Raw genomic sequence first — 20,985 nt, 5'->3', positions numbered from 1 at the left:
TCTTTTCCTTACTCTTCATAGCTAACCATTAGTACATTTTATTTCGAATCGTATCTCAAATGACTCCATCCTCTACAGTCCACAGCCCGTCACCAAACTGGACTAAGCCACCACTTCTCCTGTGAAGTTATAAGGTCCACTTAATCAGACCGTTCTCCACTTTGACCTATGTGATCCATTCTCTGTACAAGCAGCTGGACAGATTGTATTTGAACGGAGAAAACATTCCCTTCCCTTCTTACAGCCCATTCATTGCTGTACATTTTTTTTTTTAATTAGATCTAAGCACCTCTCTGTGACTTAGAAATCGCCAAGGGAGCCGGTCTGGTCTCCATCGTTCCCCACACCTGCAACTGCTCTCTCTACTTCACTGTCCTGCAGCTCCTTGGCCTCATTCCATTTCCCTGAGTGTGTCAAGGTCCGCTGTCCCCTGGAGTTTGCGAGAAGCTGAAAGAGAACTATTATCCTGAATTGTGGCGGAATGTCTCACGGATTAAAATACACAAAATATTGCATTGAATATGACCCTGTGGTTCCTTATCTTGCCCTTTTGTTGCCTGATGTGTTTTGTGTTTAATACATAATTCCTTCTGTGTGTGCCTCTGGACAAGAGCTTCCTGTGAGTCACAGTTTGTTCTCTGCTCGTTTGTGGCATATCATAAGTTTAGAAGCTGAATGAATAGAAAAATAAAAGAGTCCATAACACAGAGTGCTTAATCACACATCCATCGGGCCCTCCCTACCTTTAGGAGCAAGATAAGCATCTTTTGTTCCCCCTCCTCCAATGTTCTCCTCCTTCCTTGAATTGGTACTGAAATAAGTATCTCTAGACTAGGATCTTAATTATCTACTATCTTTATAATCTTAAAATATATTACTTCTCTTGGAGTCTTGAATGTTTAGTTGTAAAAGGAAAGATCTGGAGTAAGTTGGTGGTTTGCCAACATTCTAAATAAGAGAAAAATTTTAGATAAAATAATATAATGAATTTTAATATGCAAATCATTGAAAACCAATGCTTTTCTGGTAAAATGGGCTGGCACTCTTGGAAGTCTGCTAATCGGCAAAGCAGGCTCTGCTGTCAGTGAGGGACCCCAGAGGCACCCCCAAAGACTTCCCACGCTCTGAAAGCCCCAGTTCGAAAACCACTGGACTCTAGTCTCTAAGGCCCCTGGTACATCTAACATTTCATGATTCCAACTCTGAAATAAACAACAGATGTCACCAACGAAGGCCGAATAAAATTTATTCATGTACTCCTTTAAAAATTAAATGGAAGCCTTTTCTCCCCCTTAAAAACCAAGCAAAATTCATTGCTTGGAATTCTGACAGAGTACACAAAGAGCCTTTTTAAATGCTAAAGAACATTCATAAATGACTTTGTCACAAAGTGTTATAAGATTTTGCAAAATTGAGCTTATGTAGGCTTTTGCTGACTGGAAGTGCTATTGATTAGAAAATACCTTCTACCCTCCAGGCCATGCATGCCGCAGAAGGTTTCAGATCCAGGAACTGGAGTGGCCTCACCTATGTACTGGAAAGGTCAACCCACCGTAGCAACCCATCAAACACGCACGCACATTCGTTCGGCACGTGGTGCAGAGTGGCAGATCCAATCTCACCCAGAGCCATGCTGCAGCCTCCAGGAGACTGATGTAATTCTCCTGAGAGCCTGTGGTTTCAATGAAATTGATTATTTAAAAATATTAGCCATGGCATTGCTTGTATTTTTGCACATTGCATTAAGGACTTTCATACAGGGAGCTAGGAAGTTAGTAGACAAAAACATAGGGTTTCTTCAGACTGTCTCCTCTCATACATATGAATGTGCACACACCTGCGTGTGAATACACACACAGAGAGATAATGATATCCATAGCTTACAGATGTGTAAGGCTTTACATTTTTAAAGTATGTTAGTATTTAGCAGTTCATCGATCTTCATAAAAACTCTGTATGCTAGATGTTTGAAAAGAGCTGCTAGGTATAAGAAACACACACTAAGTGATTTTTATACATTTATTTGTCTCCATACTTCAAATGAAAAGATGCAGGGCCTGAAATATCAAGTACCTTACTCAGTGTCTCAGGGCCAAAGGGTAGATAGATTTGTGAAGGGAAAACGAGAACTGTTTATTGATTGCTGAGCGTTCTACAACACAGTTAAACTAATCCCAAAATAGAACGTGAGTGGCTTTTTGTATAAATGTTCATTCTTCCAGAGCAGATAATGCTAACACATTGTTTCTGGGTTGCTTTTCTAATGTTAGAGCTAGATTTTTAGGGGTGCATGCATGTTCAATGGCCAGTGTCCCTCTTGTGTTGGACAGCACCATGTGACAAACTGGATGAAGTTAAGGCTGTGCATTAGGCCACTTAAAGCTTGACTCATGACCTTGATCTTGTTCATCCTGTGCAAGTTAGTAGGAAGATGTTTCTGACTAGAAGAATAACATCACTGAAATGAAATGGAGGCCCCTACAAATTCCCCACCTTCCCAACAGAATGGTAACCTCAATTGCGTGCTTGCTTTCCATTTCCTGAATTGTCATTGACAGGTTTCCCTTCAATGTGATAAGATAAATGATCTTCCTTGTCTCTGCCACTCACAGCTGGTAGAATTAGCTTTCCAGTCTTGTAGAAACAAGAGAAATGTGATGATTAGCTTTAGTGGTTTAGGAACTTTATACTGCTGGATCTCGTTAATAGGACATCAGCCAAGAATTTCATTCACATAGAGCTAAAGCACATTGTGAAAAAAAAAATCTCAAGAGCCTGCCACAGCCTGGGAGTCTTGAAAACAATCCTGGATTAAGCTGTTCTGTGAGGAAGGAATGGGAATCACCCAAGATAAACTACCTGTCCTGGAACTAAATGGTACAAAGCTTCACAGGGAGAAAGAAAGATAAACAATACCCCTGATTACCAATCTCTGACTCTTGTAGAAAACCTATTTTCCAACTCCGAGACCATGTCAGTGGAGGAGGGCCATCTGCCAGTGGCTCATCTCCAACAAAGAAAGGGTTGGAAATGGTAGTGATGGATCCTCACGGTGGCCTCATTCATCCTGGGGGAAACGCCTGACCACTGCGTGCAGCAGTGTGCTTCGCTGCTGCTGCTGCTGCTGCTGCTGCTGCTGCTGCTGCTGCTGCTGCTGCTGCTGCTGCTGCTGCTGCTGCTGCTGCTGTGCTTGTGCGAGGATGGCGAGTTTTCTTTGCAAATGGAAAAAGAAAAGAAATTGAAAGGGTCAGCTGGCCTAGCCCAAAACCCAGCATGTAGCTCTTGATCTAGCTGAAAATTACCCAAGCCTCCATTTATCCACAAAGTGGCACAAAGCCACCCAGCAATTCTTAGTGAGAAGAAGTTCGTGTGCCGCAGCAAAGACATCTGTGCATTCTTGGAAGAACATGAAGCTGTCACTGTGGTTCTTCCTAAGGAAGATGCCTCTGTTTGGATCCAATTCTTTTTCTTACACTGCAGATGCAACAATGACTCCAAGCATCATTTAGAATCCTGCATTCATGACCTAGGCCAGGGCACTTAGCTGTATAACGCACTAAGCAAAGGCTTTTTCCAGGTAAATTTGGTGCCTCGTATGCAAGGTAACTAATGATCTACATATATCACCTCTTTTGTAATTCTAATGCCCTATTTTTCAGCTAACCCTAATGTGAGAGAATCGTGGTATAAATAATTTAAAGAGCAAAATAAAAGAGAGGGAGAGAACTCTACAGAGAACGGAAAAGGAGGGGAGGGCAGGAAGGAGTAAAAATGATCAAGCTGCTATAGGTACCAGTCTCCCAAGAAGAATGTAATTATTATGTATCATAAACATATTCTACTAAAAAAAGAAACCAAAGGCAGAGTCCAGAAAGCGAAGGCACAGGAGATGGGAAAAGGAAGCCGAGGAGAACTGGAGTAAAGCTCCCGTGAAAATGGCAAAGAAAGAAAATTATGCTATGTTCTCCATTGACCTGGAAATGTATACTCTCAGTCATGGTTATGGGGACAGATTTTCCACACCAAAAAGTGTGGGAACAAATAGTCTGACCAGAAATGTTTTGCCACTTCTGAAAGTGACATGAGACATATAATTTCAGTCCTAAAATCTGAGTGTCCAGAACCTACCAGTGGGGTTTTGAATCTATAGTAGATTTGTTAAATGACACTGTCCAGAAAATGGAAAGATGCATGTTTTCTGAAGTATTATTTTTAGCATAAAATTACTATTTCATTTTACCACAGAAAGTGGGCAGCACGGACCATGGGACCTTGAGCACAGTATTTCCACACTCTGTCCTCCTCGACTGTAAACCGAATGGTTCTGTCCACTATTCCATCACCTGTCCTCAGTACTGTAATGGTCCTGCTTCAAAACCATCCAGTGCATACACAAAACACACATGGGCACAATCACACTCTGAAGACTGGCATCCTCCACCATTAACCTTTAGGGTGATGAAGACACTGTTTTCCCCTCACTCTATTGTGCTTTCAATCAGAAACACAGCTCCTCCAGGTCTTCTTCCAATGAGATAATGGAACTTAACAACTAAATATTTGATGTATGACCAAAATGCACCTGGCTTCAGATCTCGGGCCTCTCTGGACAACTATCCTTCAGTCTACCACAGCAATTGTAATCCCTAAACTGACAACACCCAATCTCAGAAATTCTCAGCTCCCAGAAGTAGTCCATGCCTGGCTTCACTACCGTCTTCCTACTCCCTGATGAAGAATGATGTCACATTCTTGGGATAAATTAATGCCCGCCAGCCAGGATACTCCTCATTAAATTCCTTTAAATTTCAAATTCTCTCTCTGTTAAGGGTGATGAGAATAGTTTCTGCCTTAAGTGAGTGTTATTAAAAACAATTAAGACAACAAGTATACAACACGGCATCATCTATGTTCTTTTATTTCTCTAAGCCATAAATGAAGTACAAGACTGGAAGCTACCTTGGTCATCAGAGATATTTGTCTATATCAACTGTTCCCCAGAAGACCAGCTGCCCTCTCTCAGGGGCTTTGGTTTCACTGTCAGAGATATCCAGGGGTGACTGTGTGGAAAAGGCTGAAGAGTAGGACAGAGGAAACAGCTGTGATCTGGGATCTACATTACAGAGACAGATTGTCCAGATATCAGTTTCTTCCTAATGAGTGTATGTTTTTGATAGGCAAATTAGTCATTCCTCTGCCTGTGTATTTAATAGATTCATCAAATTTGTGAACAGAGGCTTTCATACCAGAATAGTTACAGACATTTATTCCTAATAATGAAACCAGGATGAAAACCATTTATAAGAAGTAGAATAGTTAATTTTCTGTGTCAAGGATGGACATGGCACCTGGTTATTTGGTCAAATAACTGTCTAGGATATTCCTTGGAGATGGTTAACATTTGAAGCATTAGATTTTGCTTAAAGCTGATTTCACTCTGCAATGTATGTGTCCTCTACACAGCTGAAGGCTGGAGCAAAAGAGGTGTTTTCCTGGGAAAAGAGGCAACGCTGCCTCAAAAATGCAGCACAGAAACCCTGCAGATCAAGTCTTGGACCAGAAATCATGGTCTTTCCTGAATTCCCTACCTTCTGAATCTGGCTTGCTTTGTAGATCTCAAGTTTCCCACATCTGCATTCATTATACATATGAAAATATGTGTCTATACCTCATTGGTTCCTAATGTAAGGCATGGTTAAAAATATATAGCTGAGGGCCAGGGATTTAGCTCAGTGGTTCCACTGCCTGCCTTGCAAGCTCAAGGACCTGAGTTCAATCACCAATACCAGAAAAACACACACACACACACACACACACACACACACAGTTGAATTCTGTGAATTTGCTCTATTTATAACTCAAAACAATTGATTATTGAACTGATTAACATATACATAAAGATCCTAAATTGAGAAAAATATATTAATTTAGCCTTAGTTTGCACGATTTTCAGTGGTTTTATTTTCTTTTTTCGGACTGAACTTTTAAGTATTTAGAACCAACACAGAATGTTTCAAAATCAGAAAAATATTGTAATCACTTCACCAGAGCTGTATAGCCCAAAATAAATCCAGCTATCCTAAATCATTAAAGTTTCCTCTTGTTTGGAGGATCTGGCAGGGGAACGCAGCTACTTGTATACCCTTGACCAAGGAAACGGTCTTCTTCTGTCAGGGGTGACAGCGCTCAGCTTCGGGAGGGTACACATAGAGTGATGAGGGAGGAAGGGAACACCTGCCTAGCCACCCAGATCAACCGAAACAGCCCTGGGAATCAATGGGGTAACAGATGTCACAGCCAGATCACCCTCACACCCCAGGCTTCCTCTTAAAGATACCCGTTGTGTGATCACCAATTTGTTTATTAACACTTTTGCAAAAGAAACGACTTTCAGGAATGTGAGATGAGATCGAGTAAGAAATATTGACAACTGAAGAAATGGGTAAAAGAACACCTGAGCAAAATGTCTTGCTCTGGAGAAAGTAGTTATAGGGAGGCAGCGTGGTAGAATGTTCAGAAAAGGGATATAAAGGCCAACAGGGTGATTTGAGGAAGCTTCTAAATAACAGCAAAGGGAAAGAGGATGCACTAGTGGGAAGAAGAGAGGGCCTTGAATTCACATGCACTTTATGTTGCTTCAAACCATGTCTCCACTTGTGGAAAAATGAATCTGGCCCTAGTGAGGGAGTTGCAGGAAGCAAAAGGAGCAAGTGCCGGTTTGGTTTGGGTTGGGTTGGTTTTGGTTTGGTTGGGTTTTGGCTTAGCTTGGTTTGGTTTTCTAAACCGAATAATCCCCGGGACCAATGTGTGGGAAAGGCCAATACTGCTTTCAACAAAAATTATAAAAGTAAATAATTATTACTAAATTTGATAAGTAGAGTGGTATGTCAACAATTTTAACCATGTGACTCAATTTCAAAATTACTGTAATTTCTCTTCTTAATGGAAACTTTTAGAACAAACTACAGATATTTGTTATATATGACAAGGATTATAATTCTGGGAGATTATGAAAAATGGTCAAATGATTTGGTTTGGGAAATTCTGGTACAGAACCACACAATTCCTCCTAGCACTGACTCCATCTCTCTTCCTCGGCTCTTTGCTAATGCCGGAAGCTGTGCACCAAGCTTGCTCCCTTTTCTTCGCAGTGAATTCCATGCTCACCCAGCACTTGAACTTGAAACGTACTTTGGCCAATGAGACAACCCCAAACCTGATACAAACAGACACTGAACATCTTTCGTTTCCAAGCCCCTCTGCTTTTGACTTGAGGTCATGCTTGGATTGTCCCACTGAAGATATCCTGTGAACCAGATGTGTGCTCTAGCTTAGATCCAGACACAGAAAAGAGGCTAGACAACACCAGCAAAACCATTCAAGGATCTTTACTGCTGAGGACGAAAATAAGTTTCTGTAGTTGATTTTTGTTAAGTGATTTTTGGTAACTTTATTAGGGATTTCAACAATCAGAAAATGGAATACACAATTCTATCAGAAAAATAGAAAACACATTTCCCATTTGTGACATATTTTAAAAAGGAGAGATTACAAGAAGATAAAATCTGAAACTAACTCTGCCATCCTAGGGATGCTGAATCTAAGAAATGCCCTAAGCAAAAGGAATGTTTTGACCAAGCCTGCAGAGCTTGAGCAAGAGCGGTGTCAGGGAGACCAATCTGGAGGCAGAGGTGACCAGAGGGGAGCGGGTACTACAGCGTGGCAGACTCCATCCAGGTCTAGGAAGGCTGACAGTGTGAAAACAAGCAGTGAAATTATGCTTTCACAAGTACCAGCCCAGACAGAGCACATCCAAATCCCCTACCCCAAAGGAATCAGAGCCAGAAACTCAGTTTCAAAGCAGCTAAAAAGAAGAATTTAGCTTGAACTATCATCTAACTGGCACCAAGACAGAAACTGAATAATGAGAACTGCTAGAAAGTCACAGCCTGGCCAGAAGAAAGAAAGGAGGATTTGATAGAGAGCACCCATTGAAGTTGAGTGACTTCTCTTTTCTCTTCTATGTCTCTTTGTAGGGTTGTTTTGGGAGGTGTTTGGAATATTTTGTGGATCTGGGAATTGAACCCAGGATCTCTGCACTGAGATACCCATTCTGGTTCTTTCTTTCTTTCTCTTCCCTAAGAGAGTCACTCTAAAACACTAAGTTACCTATTTTGGCTCAAACTTGCTTTTGAAGGGTATCAAGGCATGAAAAAAAAAAACTATAAAAACCAGATTTTTGTCCTGGGCTAGAAAATGTAAATCAATATGACAGTATGATTAGGTAATATTCAACATTAAAAGGCATTGAGTTTAAACATCTACCAGGTATTTTAGCAAAATAAAATCTATATGAGAACTTAAACATTTTCTAAAAGTTCCTTGCATCTTTTAAAGGTACTTCTACAGGCACAATGTAGAGACAATTAGAACTATTATTCAGAAAATTCAGACTCTTGAAAAACTTCAATGAAAAAGCTATACTTTGGCCTGAACTATTCCATTTGACTCTAAACTGATAAAACTCATCAATCACTGCTCAACTTCATACCTCATTTTGCCTGTGTACAGACAAAATCCTCCTAATTGCAAGCCAGTAAGCTGTAAAATCCAACTCCAGAATCCTAGCGTGCAGATCTTAATCACTTAATACCCTCAAGCTTTCCAAACTTGGAGGCAAATTTAAATCTAAAGTAAAAGCATAGCTCCCAGTGGGCCTCAATTACTAGACCTGTGTGTGCCATAATGCAATTTATTACACAGGTACACACAATGTACCCTGCATAAAAATTCCCCAAAAAACTATCCATCTGATTCTTAATTAGTTTTCCTTTATGAACTGGGCTATAGATTAATCTAATTGCACCGTATACATTTGGATACCGGTTTCTATTTGCTTCTGTTTGTTTTATTCCAAAGTCCCAAACACATTTTTCAGCTTTATCTCCTGCAGGCAGGTAGAACTTGAGGCAATCATTCAGGAGTTTCGAATGCAGGAGAAGCCAATCCTAAGCTTGATGTTGTAAGAGAGCAGCACAATCAGAGAAAGGTCCCTCCATGCCATAGGGGAAAAAATTTTTATTTGAACTTTATTGGCACTCCTTAGGGTACCAATTTTCCTATGGAACTGCAGGAAAACGTAATGTGACATGTGCTAAAGTGGAAAACACACATCCAGAGAACGCTTTATTCTCCATTGATGTCCTAGTTTAAAAATATATATATCTTTAATTTTTATGTAGGCAGATTGTATGCAAATCACAACACAGAAAATATCAGAACTCGGTAAAATAAATTCAGTTGCTAACTAAATATAACTTCCCTGGTGACCCATAATACTTGCCTGAGGTAGGCAGAATTCTCCTCATCCACAGCCACATTTTGGCTTCCAATGTCCCTTGTCACTAAGCAGCCACACTCCCGACAAACCTTCAAGCAGAGGATGACCATTTTTACTCATTTGGTTGGTCAGTGTTTTGCAGTGCCAGGTACCCAAGCAAGATTTACACACACCAGGCAAGTGCTCTACAGCTAACTTGTTGAGCTGCTCCCCACCCCACAGGGAGGACCTTGACAGCTGCTACCACCTGCCTGCCCAATGTCATGCCCTGGCCGCAATCTGCACCTTGGCCCTTCTCCATTTCTGTGTCCAATGATAGCCACCTGGACCTGGGCTGGATGAACAGGACAGACCTTCCTCCTTCACCTGTGGCTAGTCCTCCACAGCCTATGGTAAGCCTGCAACACTGTCTGTTTCTTACTGCCAGCTTGCTCTTAACCGCCAGCACCCAATGCTCTTAATATGGATGTCACTCGGGGGCCTATGTAGCAGAAAAACTGTGACAAAATAATCACATGACACCAAGGACAGAGAGTCAGGTGTGTGTGTGTGTGTGCGTGTGTGTGTGTGAGGGAATGGTCAATACACCACCCTGTGCCTTGGAACCCCAGCTGTGAAGTCTGAATCTGGGCTCTGTCCTCGCACCTCTCCTCTGCACGAGCAGTGTTCCTGCCCAGACCACCCTAGTGACACCACCATTGCTTCCCGGAGCCTCACATGAGACAGCCCGGGGCGGAGCTCAGTGAGTATTTCTGAATTGTTCCTTTTATTTAGAAGATCCATCAGCAGCAGCGACTGATTTAGACACAGCTTTTGGCATGAAAGAATTTTTTCTGAGTTGTTTAGACATAGCACCTGTTATTTTGTTTTACTTAGTAAAGTTACTCAAATTAATTCCAGTACAATTAAAAGAGTAATAGTCACCAGAAGGTGCACCTCTCGTAGTCTACTTGTTCAGGAAAGTGCCATCACTGTCTTACCGTGTCACCAAGTACTCTCCTACAGCACTGTCACTGGCCACGTCAAATATCATTGCATGAACTGTTGTTACTACCATATCCACCTACCACTGATTACTAAATAGAGCAGTAATGACTCAGAGCAGTGACTAGATGGGTATTTTTGATTGAGTAAGTAAATTAAATATTTGGTTTCTCTCCATCTATCTCTATTAAAAAAATTATACTGCCACGAATATGTTTGTGGTTAAATCTTTACATGAATACATAATTCATCCTTTGAATAACTCCTAGAAGTGGAAATGATGGTTGAAAAGTAAAATGTGATGAATTTTAATCCCATCCCTTGGAAATTCTCCAGAGACTGCAAGAGCACTATGCACAAACAGGTTGCATTACTGAAAGCTGATAACTCTTTGCTTTCTCAAGTTTGCAGCTTTTCATTTTAGAAAACAAACTTCTGGCTTTCTGTCATCTTGTCCCACAAGAAGAACCTAGACCCACTGAACTAGAACACCTGGATTACAAGTATCTCCATCTATTAGATGTGAAATAAAAACACCGGGTTTGATTTCCCATGGAACCCGTAGGAATGGCTACGAAGTGCTCAGTGCTGTCCATTTGTGTGAATGACTACAGCAGACGCTGATGAATGTTTCGCTTCAGTCCAATTTGATCATCTGGCCAGAGGTTTGTTTCAGCATCTGCTACCAAAGATTAACTCTAACTGCCATGTCGTCATCATCTTCTGATCTGTGAGCTGCCATGAACCAGGGAGCGTGATCCAGCCCATCCACCAGCCTTCACACAGGACCACACTCAGCACTTGCTGCAGGGACAAGACTGTGAGATCCTTTTCTCCAAAGAACTATAGGGAGCCCTTCCTATAACCAGCAAATAAATGACCACGCACCAACCCAACAGTATCTACATATTATAAATAGTCTTCAGTCAGATTTGCAAACACAACATTTCATTGCAAGCTTTCATTTTTTTATTCACATAATTCAAAAATAAATTCCTGAACACTAAAAAATACTCTTGGCAAAATGCCCGTTGCAATTATGTAGCAGGCCTGACCTACTGTAAGCATAATTCTACAGAAAATTCAGACATAAGTGTATTGTAGTATACTTTCATGAAGTCTTCTAAGTGAATAGCACAGCCTCTCCCAAGCAATGTTTCAAGCCACTAATGTTATTCACTTCAGTGTTTGGAAAATGGGTTCTCTGCACATTTTGAGGCATTATTTTCCTGGCTGGTCACTGAGACTGCCTTTGGGTAATGAGTCATGACCCCTAGTACTCTGACCCAGTGATAATTCAACACCTTCACCTCCCTTCCTAGTTTTTCACGCTGCTATTTTGGCACAACAATGACTTGTTGACCTAGATTTTTTTTTTTTTTTAGTACAGAAAATCTTAAAAACAAACATAATGACTCCAAAATTACCAAATGTAATTATAGGAACTTTTTGATCTTACCATGGGAGAGACACATCAAAGGGTGTCAGCCCAGACTTCACCGCGTGTAGTGACTTCTGGGAACAATTATTGCAGTTGTAAAAAATGAGGTGAGGGAAGCTGAAAGAAAAAGAATTATCTCTGTTTCTCTTTCAATTATGTAGCATTCATAACTGAATGTATGCATTAAAAGATATTTTCACATCTGTAAAACTTTAGATCTACAAAGACAGTCTTTTACTTAATAAATTGGATGAAATAAATGTGGTCAGATCATAAAATATTTATGATTACAATAAAAAAGCAAGGTGCTAACGAAATGCAACAAGATAGCAATACACTGTGTGAGTCATCCGTGAAATAATCACATTACCAAATAATCTGAACTTTATTTTTCGAATATTTAAAAATGGCCCCTTTGCCCTACAAGTGTGTCCTTACATAAACTAGCTTTGAAGCAAAGAGAGCTTAAAATTTTTTAAAAAATTCATATTAGTTTCCAGACTTTCTTCTTCATAAACCCAATTAGGCAAGTAATGCTGTCAAACATATTTTAGAGGATCAAAACTGAGGCAATAAGCAGCCTGACAAATAGCCCATACAATGGAGAAGGATTTGAACCTAGGCTATTAACTAGGTCCACTTGGCAGCGATATCGAAAATGGCTTTCTAAGTATTTATTAGTTTTTATTGTTTTCCCATTATTCAGTTGCCAAATGAAGTCACTCTCACTAGTGTTGCAGGTAAACTCTGCCAGTATGACTTTCAGTCAGCCACTTTATCTCCTCTAGTTTCATTAACCTTTTTTTAAATGGGGTCTTTGGGTATCAAGGTGCTAGAAATAGCAGTGGTGCTGAAATCATCTGGGAGTTTGAGGATATAGCTCGTGGTGGACAGGTTGCTGTAGTCTGCACAAGGTCCTGGGATTGATCTCCAACTTCACGCACATATACACACCCAGAAGCATTTCTAGATCTGAAATTCTCTGGCATTGCAATACTAAAAGGTATTTCAAGTCAGTCATTTGAAGTTGTTTTATACAGCTGAATCCCTGGATCTGTCTCCATGTTATTATTTTTCCATCATGTTGGGCTATAATTTCAAATAATATAAAGCTTTATAGGACACCATTAGCTACTGTCACAACAAAGTATTAGTATGTTATATTATCTTATGGAGATGCCAAATGAAGTCGATAAAATGAATTTGAGCCACAAAGAAAGGAATCATTAAATATAGATAGCCTAAAATACAGCCCAGCAATTATAGATTTTGCCAGTAAGTGATTTGATTCAAATAGAACCCATGAAATTCACAAGACTCTATAAAAACCCCTTTAAAATATGGTGGAAAGATTTCTTTTCCCAGAATTGTCTTGTGAAAAATTTCCTCATTAAGAAAATTATTACATTCTTCTATTTCAAATAAATTGTTTCCCCCACTAATGTGAGTGAAATCAAAGGCAAATCCAGAGCTGCCACTGCCCCTCCATAAGGGTGAAAGAAAAAGAGGGGAGATTAGCTGTTGAAGACTAAGTCAAATAACCCATGCTATCTTGGTAACAAACTCTAGACACAGAATCCTGGAACTCTTGCTGTATCTCAGGAGTTATTATCATTACCAGTAATATTTTCTCCAGCGGCTTTTTAAAAACAAATAACTCTTAGGACTAGAGATTCAGTGGTTCAGTGGTGGAGCACTTACCTGGATTCAAACGCCAGCATCACGCACACACACACAAAAGAAAATAAAATGAATAGATGACTTTTGCACAAAATCACTACATCCCTTCTTTAACCCCATATAAAAATTCACTAACATGAGTTTCATGATATAAAGTTTTAAAACTAACAAAATGTTCCGTGCATCAAACAATCACATAGAAGAACTGAACATCTTAGTTACGGTGCTCAGTTATGCTTCCAAGTTACTTCCGATGTAGTTTCCCCTCGTTCTACAGCCGAGAAGGAACATTACTTCACTCCCTCCTGCCTTTCCTTTCCTTCTCCCCTCTGGTTCACTGGGCTCGGGCAACATGAGTGAGAGGGCAGGGAGCAAAGGGTTATAAAAGAGAAAGATTAACCTGCAGTTTCTTACCTGTATCAACATCATCACTGTAAAGCCACCGCGTAGAGACTCTATGCACCTAAATCCTCCAGAGAAACAGAATCCACACTGATGTAAGAAAGCAGATGTATCATAAGAACTGGCTAATGTGATAAGGGAACCAAGCGCCTCCTTACTATTGTACACAGCCCACAAGCCGAAGAGCCAGGAAGGCCGCTGGAGTAAGTCCAAGTCCAAAGTCCTGAGGACTTCAACTCAGTCCAAGGCTGCATAATGAAGTGGGACGAGAATGTGTTTTGCAGAGTCTGAAAGTACATGGACCAGGAACTCCAATGTCCAAGGTCAGGATGGGGGATGTCTCCACACAAGAAAAGAAAGGAAATTTGTCCTTTCTGCACATTTTCCTTCTATCCCGGCTTTCAGTGAATTGAATGGCGCCCACTCACACTGGTGAGGCTAGGCGATCTTCTTTACTCTGTCTACTGAGGCAAATGCTCCTCTGCTATGGAAACAGTCATACAAACTCATCCACAAATTAAAGTTTACTAGCTACCTGGACACCCCTAAGCCCAGTGAAGTTTCAATTTTAACAATTAACCAACCTAGGTCCACACACAGATCAGACTAACTCTTGCATACCAGTTTTCCTTTCCCCTTTCCCTAGTTGTGCTGCTCCGAGAAATTTTTTAAACCCTCTAAGCCTCTTTGTCCTTAATTTTTAAATATAATAATCATAGAACCCCCATAATTCCATACAAAAATATTAAGAAATATAGTAACAAAAATAAAAGCTCAAGTAGCATCGGCCATATAAGCCATAGACCTTACTGACAAAGTTGCTGAATCTTTCATATTGTCACAGATGCTCAGGGTCATTGTTCACGCGTTCCTTTTGGTTATATGACAGTGATTTAGATTTAAGAGATTTTTTTCCAGAAAGGCAATTACCCTGACTAAAAAAATAAATGCTCAATTCTTGACATTAAAGCAGAAATTTATTCTGTTGTAATTATAGAGGGCAGAAGTCTAACAACAAAGGGCCAGAAGGCCAGGGCCCTTCGAGACCCTAAGTGGAACCCTTTCTTCCGGCCTCCATGGCGCAGATGCTCCTCGGTGTTCTTTGGCTTGCTCTGGGTCACTCCAGTATCTGCATTTACTGCATGGGGCTCTCTCCTCCAGGACCCTGTCTCTGTGCCTTCGTGCATTCTTATATGGGCATTGGCCGTCCTGGATCAAGGATCTAACCCACTCCAGACCTTAACTTAGTCAATTCCATCCACAATGGTTTTGTTTCCAAGAAAAGTCTCCTTTGGAAATACTGGAGGTTAGAGCTTCAATACATCTTTTTGGTGATGCAATGCAACCCATCACACTCCCTCTCACTTTGACCCTTGCAATGGCCTCTTCAAAGGCCTTTCTTTTCCTCACCCACCTTCCCTACCAACATTTACATGAGCACATAAACCATGTCTAGTTGGAAAAGCCTCTTTAAAACAAGGAGGATCATAGCAGATACTGAAAATCTATTTTTAAATATTCTTAATAAACCATTGAATTAGGAAAACTGTCTTCAGCCCTTTAAGAGTATTTTTCCTTGGTCATATTGATTATCTAAGTGATGATTATGTTTGGCTCATTTGAAAATACTCTTTCACTCTATTTTGAATCAAATCAATTTCTTATCAAAGATATACTATACATAGGACCATTGTAGGGCTCCATATATTCCTTAGAAGGCCTTTTCACATTCTTCTTTTTTGATAAAACTTAGAAAATCTTTTTATTATTGTCATATATTTAAAATTCATAAGAAGCATATCAACTTCACGAAACAAGGGCTCTGTTGTTCAGGCCAGCTCTCTAAGTGCCTAGAAGGAAAACTCATTTGCAACAGACACAGAGTAAAGATTTTCAAATGAGTTAATGAGAAAATAACGAATAGATCTTGACCTTTTTTCATATCTCTGCTTTGCGTTAATGAAAAATGGTCAACTGAGATGAGGACATTGCCTATACCAAGCATGTTTCTTAAAGTTGGTATACAACCTTTTTATTTTATGTATATTACTATATCCCATTAGGTATTAGATGTTGTAACAACAGCTATATGTGCCAAGTACTATTAAATATAAATGTACCATCAACTCTGAATTACATTACTCTATCTCCATGCATTATTTACCTTGTGCTCAAATAGTTGGACCCATGGTCACCAATTTCCTGTGCAATCACTTGATCAACGCCCTTGTATTCTCTTCATTATCTTTTGAAACCACTTTATTTTCAAGTTTTATTATCTAGAAAGGAGTGCAGTAAACAAATTCAGGCATTTTAATCTGTGTGCTATCTCTTTTTGAAATCTCACATCCCTCCCCTCCCCAAACTGCTTAACAATTATAAATACATCTCTAAATGTACCTCAGTGCCTCTTTTTCCCTCAGACTACAAAAGCAATTACACTTTTAAAGCGCCACTGCAAAAACTAATCACAATACCCAGAATGAAATGTCATCCTGAATGGCAGGCTCTTCCCAAGCTGCCAGGAAAGAACCTTCGAAAACATCAGTATTCACCAGGCAAATCCCAATTTACCAAGTCCAACAACAGGTTGCAGAGTTCTCCCTACAGTGTCGACAAACACAATTGCCGGGGCTGCTGTGCAATAATAATGAAAGCTTGCAAAGAGGCGGGAGAGGCCTGTAATGACGGTATTCGGAGTTTATTGCCTTCCAATAAAATAATCTCCTGCGCTGCCTGCAGTGTGGCAGCTGACGGTGCTATGCAGCTCCTCCCGGCCTTCCTCCGTGACAGCACATCGAGTGTCATCCTGCAAGGAGGGCAGAGACTGGCTTTTCTCTCCTATTCTATGGAAAAACGACTCTGTGATTCAAAAGGGAAAATGTGCTTGTCTATAACATACCATTTGTAAACATCAGGACAGCGGTGCTCCTGTGCGCTAGACAGAAGCCGTTGGGATGTTCGCTCTACGCCCGAGCTTCCTCTTGAGTGGTAAACATTGATTCTAGACCAAGTTTCATTCTCTGAAGAGAGAGTCCATTTCAAGGCCTCCTCAGTCTGAATCCAGGGATTCTTAAACACAGAGCCCAGCAAGGAGAAGATTTAATCCACCAGTCTCTCCACTCAGCAGGCTCGAGATCCAAACGGTGCAGAAAGGCTTGTAGAGGGTGGAGAATGGCGACACACATCTGTTACTCTGCGAAGGAGCTGGTTAATCCAGGCAGCCTGCAGCACTGGACTTGCTCTCTTCTCCCCAGAAATGTTCACACAACGGAAGGTAGGAACTAGTTTGCAGAACACTCTGTCTTTAATGTGGACTCGGTTCAGCTCACATACTACTGCAATTCTAAAAGAGAGAGAAATGAGCTCCCTGTTCTAAAGGGAGCAACAGGGCAAGATTCTCCTAAGTAACAAAAGGCTAAGATTATCATGGTCTGGAATCATCAGTGTGGAAATACTCAACTTAAGTACCCTAGAGATCAGAGGTCCAGCAGACTTCTGAACCGCTGCTCTGGGGATGGGAGGGAAGAACAGAGAGAGTTCCCAGCCTCTGTGCATCCGCCCAGCTCTCTTCCTGTAGCAGCCCCTTTGACATGGTTTAAATACTGAAGCTCTTGGGGCAGCATTATGTTGCTTTTTTTGCTTAAAATGTGAAAAGCACTTTGTAGTGATTTCTTCTTTCCGGAGCACTGTGGAGATGGACATATCTAGGCTTAGCAACTACAGTGAGATCCTAAGAGGAAAAACTACTGGGAGTATTTATGCAAAGCCTTTACACAAAGATGGTGTGTTTTATTCTTGTGCCAAGTGTACAGTCAGACTCATGTAAAGAACAAGTTTGGGGATAAACTAGGTTATCTTAAATGTCGACTTTGAGGAGAAAAGGTACATTTGGGCTGAGGGTATGTTAACTGTTTGCAAGTTAGTCATGCAGTCATAAAAAGGAGGGACCGGGCCGGCGATTTAGCTCAGCAGTTCGGTGGCCTGCCTTGCAAGCTCAAGGACCCGAGTTCAATCTCCAGTACCAAAACAAAAAAAAAAACAGAAGGGACCTGAAGACCAGGATTGATGTTCACTTTAGTTAGGTCAGATCTTGCCTGCAACTAGGGAATGTCGGGTTCCGCAGCTCACCCTCTGGCCCCTTGCTCAGTAGTGTCCACTTTTCCTGGCCCCAGGTAGCAGCCTGTTCTGCTTCTCATCACGCCCATCCCTGTGCTTTCTACCCAGCCTCTCTCACTGCCCTCTGCCCTGCCTGCCTCTATAGGATCGGTGTTACTCGCCAAGCCGGAGCAGTGGGTAGGGTCTGTTGAGCACCTGGGGCCAAAGGGAAAAATGTTACAGCTAGAAAAAGTGATGAGGGCCCAAGGCTGAACTTTCCTGTATTCTTTCTTACTTTTGAACTAATCTGTGTCTCTCTTAGTGCATTGATTTCATCTCATCACCAATATTGAAGTGCGTTTCTTACATCCTTGGGGGTGAGGACTGTAAAATCCCTGGCACAGAGCACACTCCAATTAAATGTATGCTGATGTAATTGATATATTAATGAGTTAATCGGTGATCATATTGCAAAGCATTTCCATGATCCCTTTAATACCTAATGGAACTCTGTTTACTTTGAAACTGATAATTAAAGAGATTAAGTTATTTTCTAATTGCTTAGTTATGTTATGTATCTTTTCCTCATTTTCCCTTTTAAGATATTTATAGATGTTATCTATCATATAGGCACAACGTGATTTTCTATGTTCACTGTAAATTTAGTTTGACCCACTAAGTTGGAAGGGTCAATATTTAAAATGTTATCCTTTAAAAACAAGTGACAAAATATCAAAGCATGTTGATTTTTATGTACACTGCCCCACCCTATAAGAAAGTTTAAAGTGAACTTTTAATATTGTTTTTAAAACTTGGAGATAAAGCATCAAGTAGTAAGTTGGATTGTGCTGCTGGACTACTTATTGCACTACAACAGAGACAGAAAACTCTTCGTTCAGAACCAGATAGTAAATGTTTTAGGCTTGTAGCCATCATCTGTTATCCCTGCTGTATCATCCTCCTTGTGTGTGTGCATGCATACGTGCTTTACCACAATGAAAAAATATAAAAATCATGCTAGCTTGTACACTGTAAAAAAATGGAGACAATTTTAATCAACCAGAAAGTATTTTACGTGCAAGGTTTGCCAATACCTACTGTACACTTGTTTGTTCTCTGTTAATTTTTTTTACTCCATTTTTATAAAGTTAATGGCATATCCATGTTTATAACAGCACAGCTATAATTGCTAAATCTTGGAGGTGGCCTATACATCCATCAGCAGCTGAATGGTAAAGAAAACGTGGTGTTCAGATACAACGGGTCACTACTCTTTCATGAAGAAGGATAAATGTGAGTCATTGTAGGAAAACGGATGCACCTTGAAACCATAATATTATGTGAAATAAATCGGACACATCAATAAGAAACCCAAACTTAAATAAAGAGCAAGATAAAACATAAATAACAGAAGACAGATATTTGGCAAATAGGAAGGAGACCAAGAGATGTAAAGGGAAGGAGAAGAAAGGACGGGGTGAAGAAAAGAAATGAGATGTGTTATGTACACGAACCAACTACCCAGGGGGCACGTGATCATTGTATAGTGAAAACCTGCACTAATGAAAACTAAAAATTGAAAAAAAAAGTTAAATGTTGGGTAGGTCTTAAAATAAATTTGAATAGTTCATACAGGCACAAAGTGATGCTAATTCAATGAAAGTCTTTGGGGCTGGAGATTTAGCTCAGTGGCTCAGCACCTGCCTCAAAAGCACAAGGTCCTGAGTTGGATGCCTGGTAAGAAAAAAAAAAATAATAAGTTTTGAAGCTCTGCAGTGTCTACAGCCATACCACCCTGGACACACCTGATCTTGTCTGAACCTCAGCAATTTTTCATTAATGTACAATTTCCCATATTTATTCTATTTTTTAATTCTTCAGAAAGTGAAATCAACACACCATTGATTGTTACCTTTAGATAAGGAAGAAGGTGTAACCTCAAATGACCTCAGGATATAAATAGAAGAGATTTGGTTAAAAGATAAACAATATATCTTAGGTGACCATATGTATTTCTATCTTAACATAAGATATTTATACCTTCCCTCCTCTGTTACTTAACACTGGAAGGGAAGACACTTCAGAGGACAGGGGATGTACATAAGGATCCTGTAACACCTCATGGTGGAGATGCAGAGCAAAGAGGTGGAACAGGAGAGGGGATGTTCTACCTTGGCCCCACCATACAAACCGTCACTTGGGAGGCAGTAAGACAGTCACAGGGACGATGGATACGCTCTCTACAATTGGGAAGTGCTCACACAGCCCACATGGCCCAAGCTTACATTCTAAAAAAGCTTGTAGGGAAGGAAAAAGTAAAAGTAGGACCAAGATGACTCCATATTGGTTTACCTATGTCTCCCAGTTGAAAGAAGCTGAAATAGGGGTAAAATGGCAACTACTATGATTGGTGAACCTTTGTTTCCAAAAGGCTCTAGAGAGAATGTCACTAGTTAAAGAATTAGTTGGTTTTGCTATCCACAACGTGATACCTACTGTAAATAGATATGCACACAGTACATCTAACAAGTGCTCATTGCGTTTTACTTTAAAATTCTTTCTAAAGGACAATCAACATACCACTGATGGTTATCATGACATGAGGACAATGTAGGGTAGCGGATTCTTCCCACTGATATGGACACTGTTCGGCTTGTTCTTCCCTTTTACTTGCAACTGTATAAAGTGCAACTAGTAGTCTTCAAGTAATTTCCACTTAGACTCTCATACACTGATTTATTTTTCACACAAGTGGCAGTGCTCACTAAACCTTGTCTTTAATGACAAATTGTTAACTCTACTTTGTGATGTTTTTCGAGGTTGGCGCTTTAGGGTAGTGAATAAAAGAAGCTCAAAATATAGAAAGAAAAGTATATTTTAGAGAAACAAGTGTACAGTGGAAGGAGTAAAATGGCTTTTTCTATAATTTCTAACCTCGCATTTCCTTGACCAACAATGTACTTTATTCAGCTTTAAATTAATGTTTCTGGTGAAAATCAGATGGAAGTGTAAGAGGTGATTAGATCCGTGCTCATCTTCG

At 40.3% G+C, this 20,985-nt stretch overlaps 1 protein-coding gene and 1 long non-coding RNA gene across 5 annotated transcripts; one reads left to right on the top strand and one right to left on the bottom strand.

Moving 5' to 3' along the window:
* Positions 1-2,030: 2,030 nt before the first annotated feature.
* On the bottom strand, positions 2,031-14,365 carry LOC104848592 (ras-related protein RabY-like). Of its 4 annotated transcripts, none has more exons than XR_776469.3 (3): positions 13,860-14,345; positions 11,784-11,882; positions 2,031-3,212 (listed from the first exon to the last, which is right to left on the bottom strand). XR_776469.3 is itself a non-coding variant. In XM_010604639.2 (2 exons), the coding sequence occupies exons 1-2, from the start codon at positions 3,407-3,409 to the stop codon at positions 3,059-3,061; spliced, it is 261 nt and encodes an 86-aa protein (XP_010602941.1). In that variant the 5' UTR covers positions 3,410-4,221; the 3' UTR covers positions 2,031-3,058. The 4 variants fall into 4 exon arrangements, 1 of the variants encoding a protein (XP_010602941.1); XR_776470.2 differs by lacking the exon at positions 13,860-14,345 and adding an exon at positions 13,467-13,778; XR_004516110.1 differs by lacking the exon at positions 2,031-3,212 and adding an exon at positions 9,350-9,429 and having other exon boundaries at positions 13,860-14,365.
* LOC117285133 lies at positions 3,535-11,215 on the top strand. The gene is made up of 3 exons (XR_004516111.1): positions 3,535-3,602; positions 9,563-9,732; positions 10,729-11,215. It is a non-coding gene; the product is annotated as an uncharacterized LOC117285133 (long non-coding RNA).
* Positions 14,366-20,985: the final 6,620 nt, after the last annotated feature.

Source organism: Fukomys damarensis, unplaced genomic scaffold, assembly GCF_012274545.1.
Source record: "Fukomys damarensis isolate Sample0158 unplaced genomic scaffold, DMR_v1.0_HiC HiC_scaffold_6, whole genome shotgun sequence".
NCBI lineage: Eukaryota > Metazoa > Chordata > Mammalia > Rodentia > Bathyergidae > Fukomys > Fukomys damarensis.
This window is presented reverse-complemented; position numbering and strand designations above follow the sequence as displayed.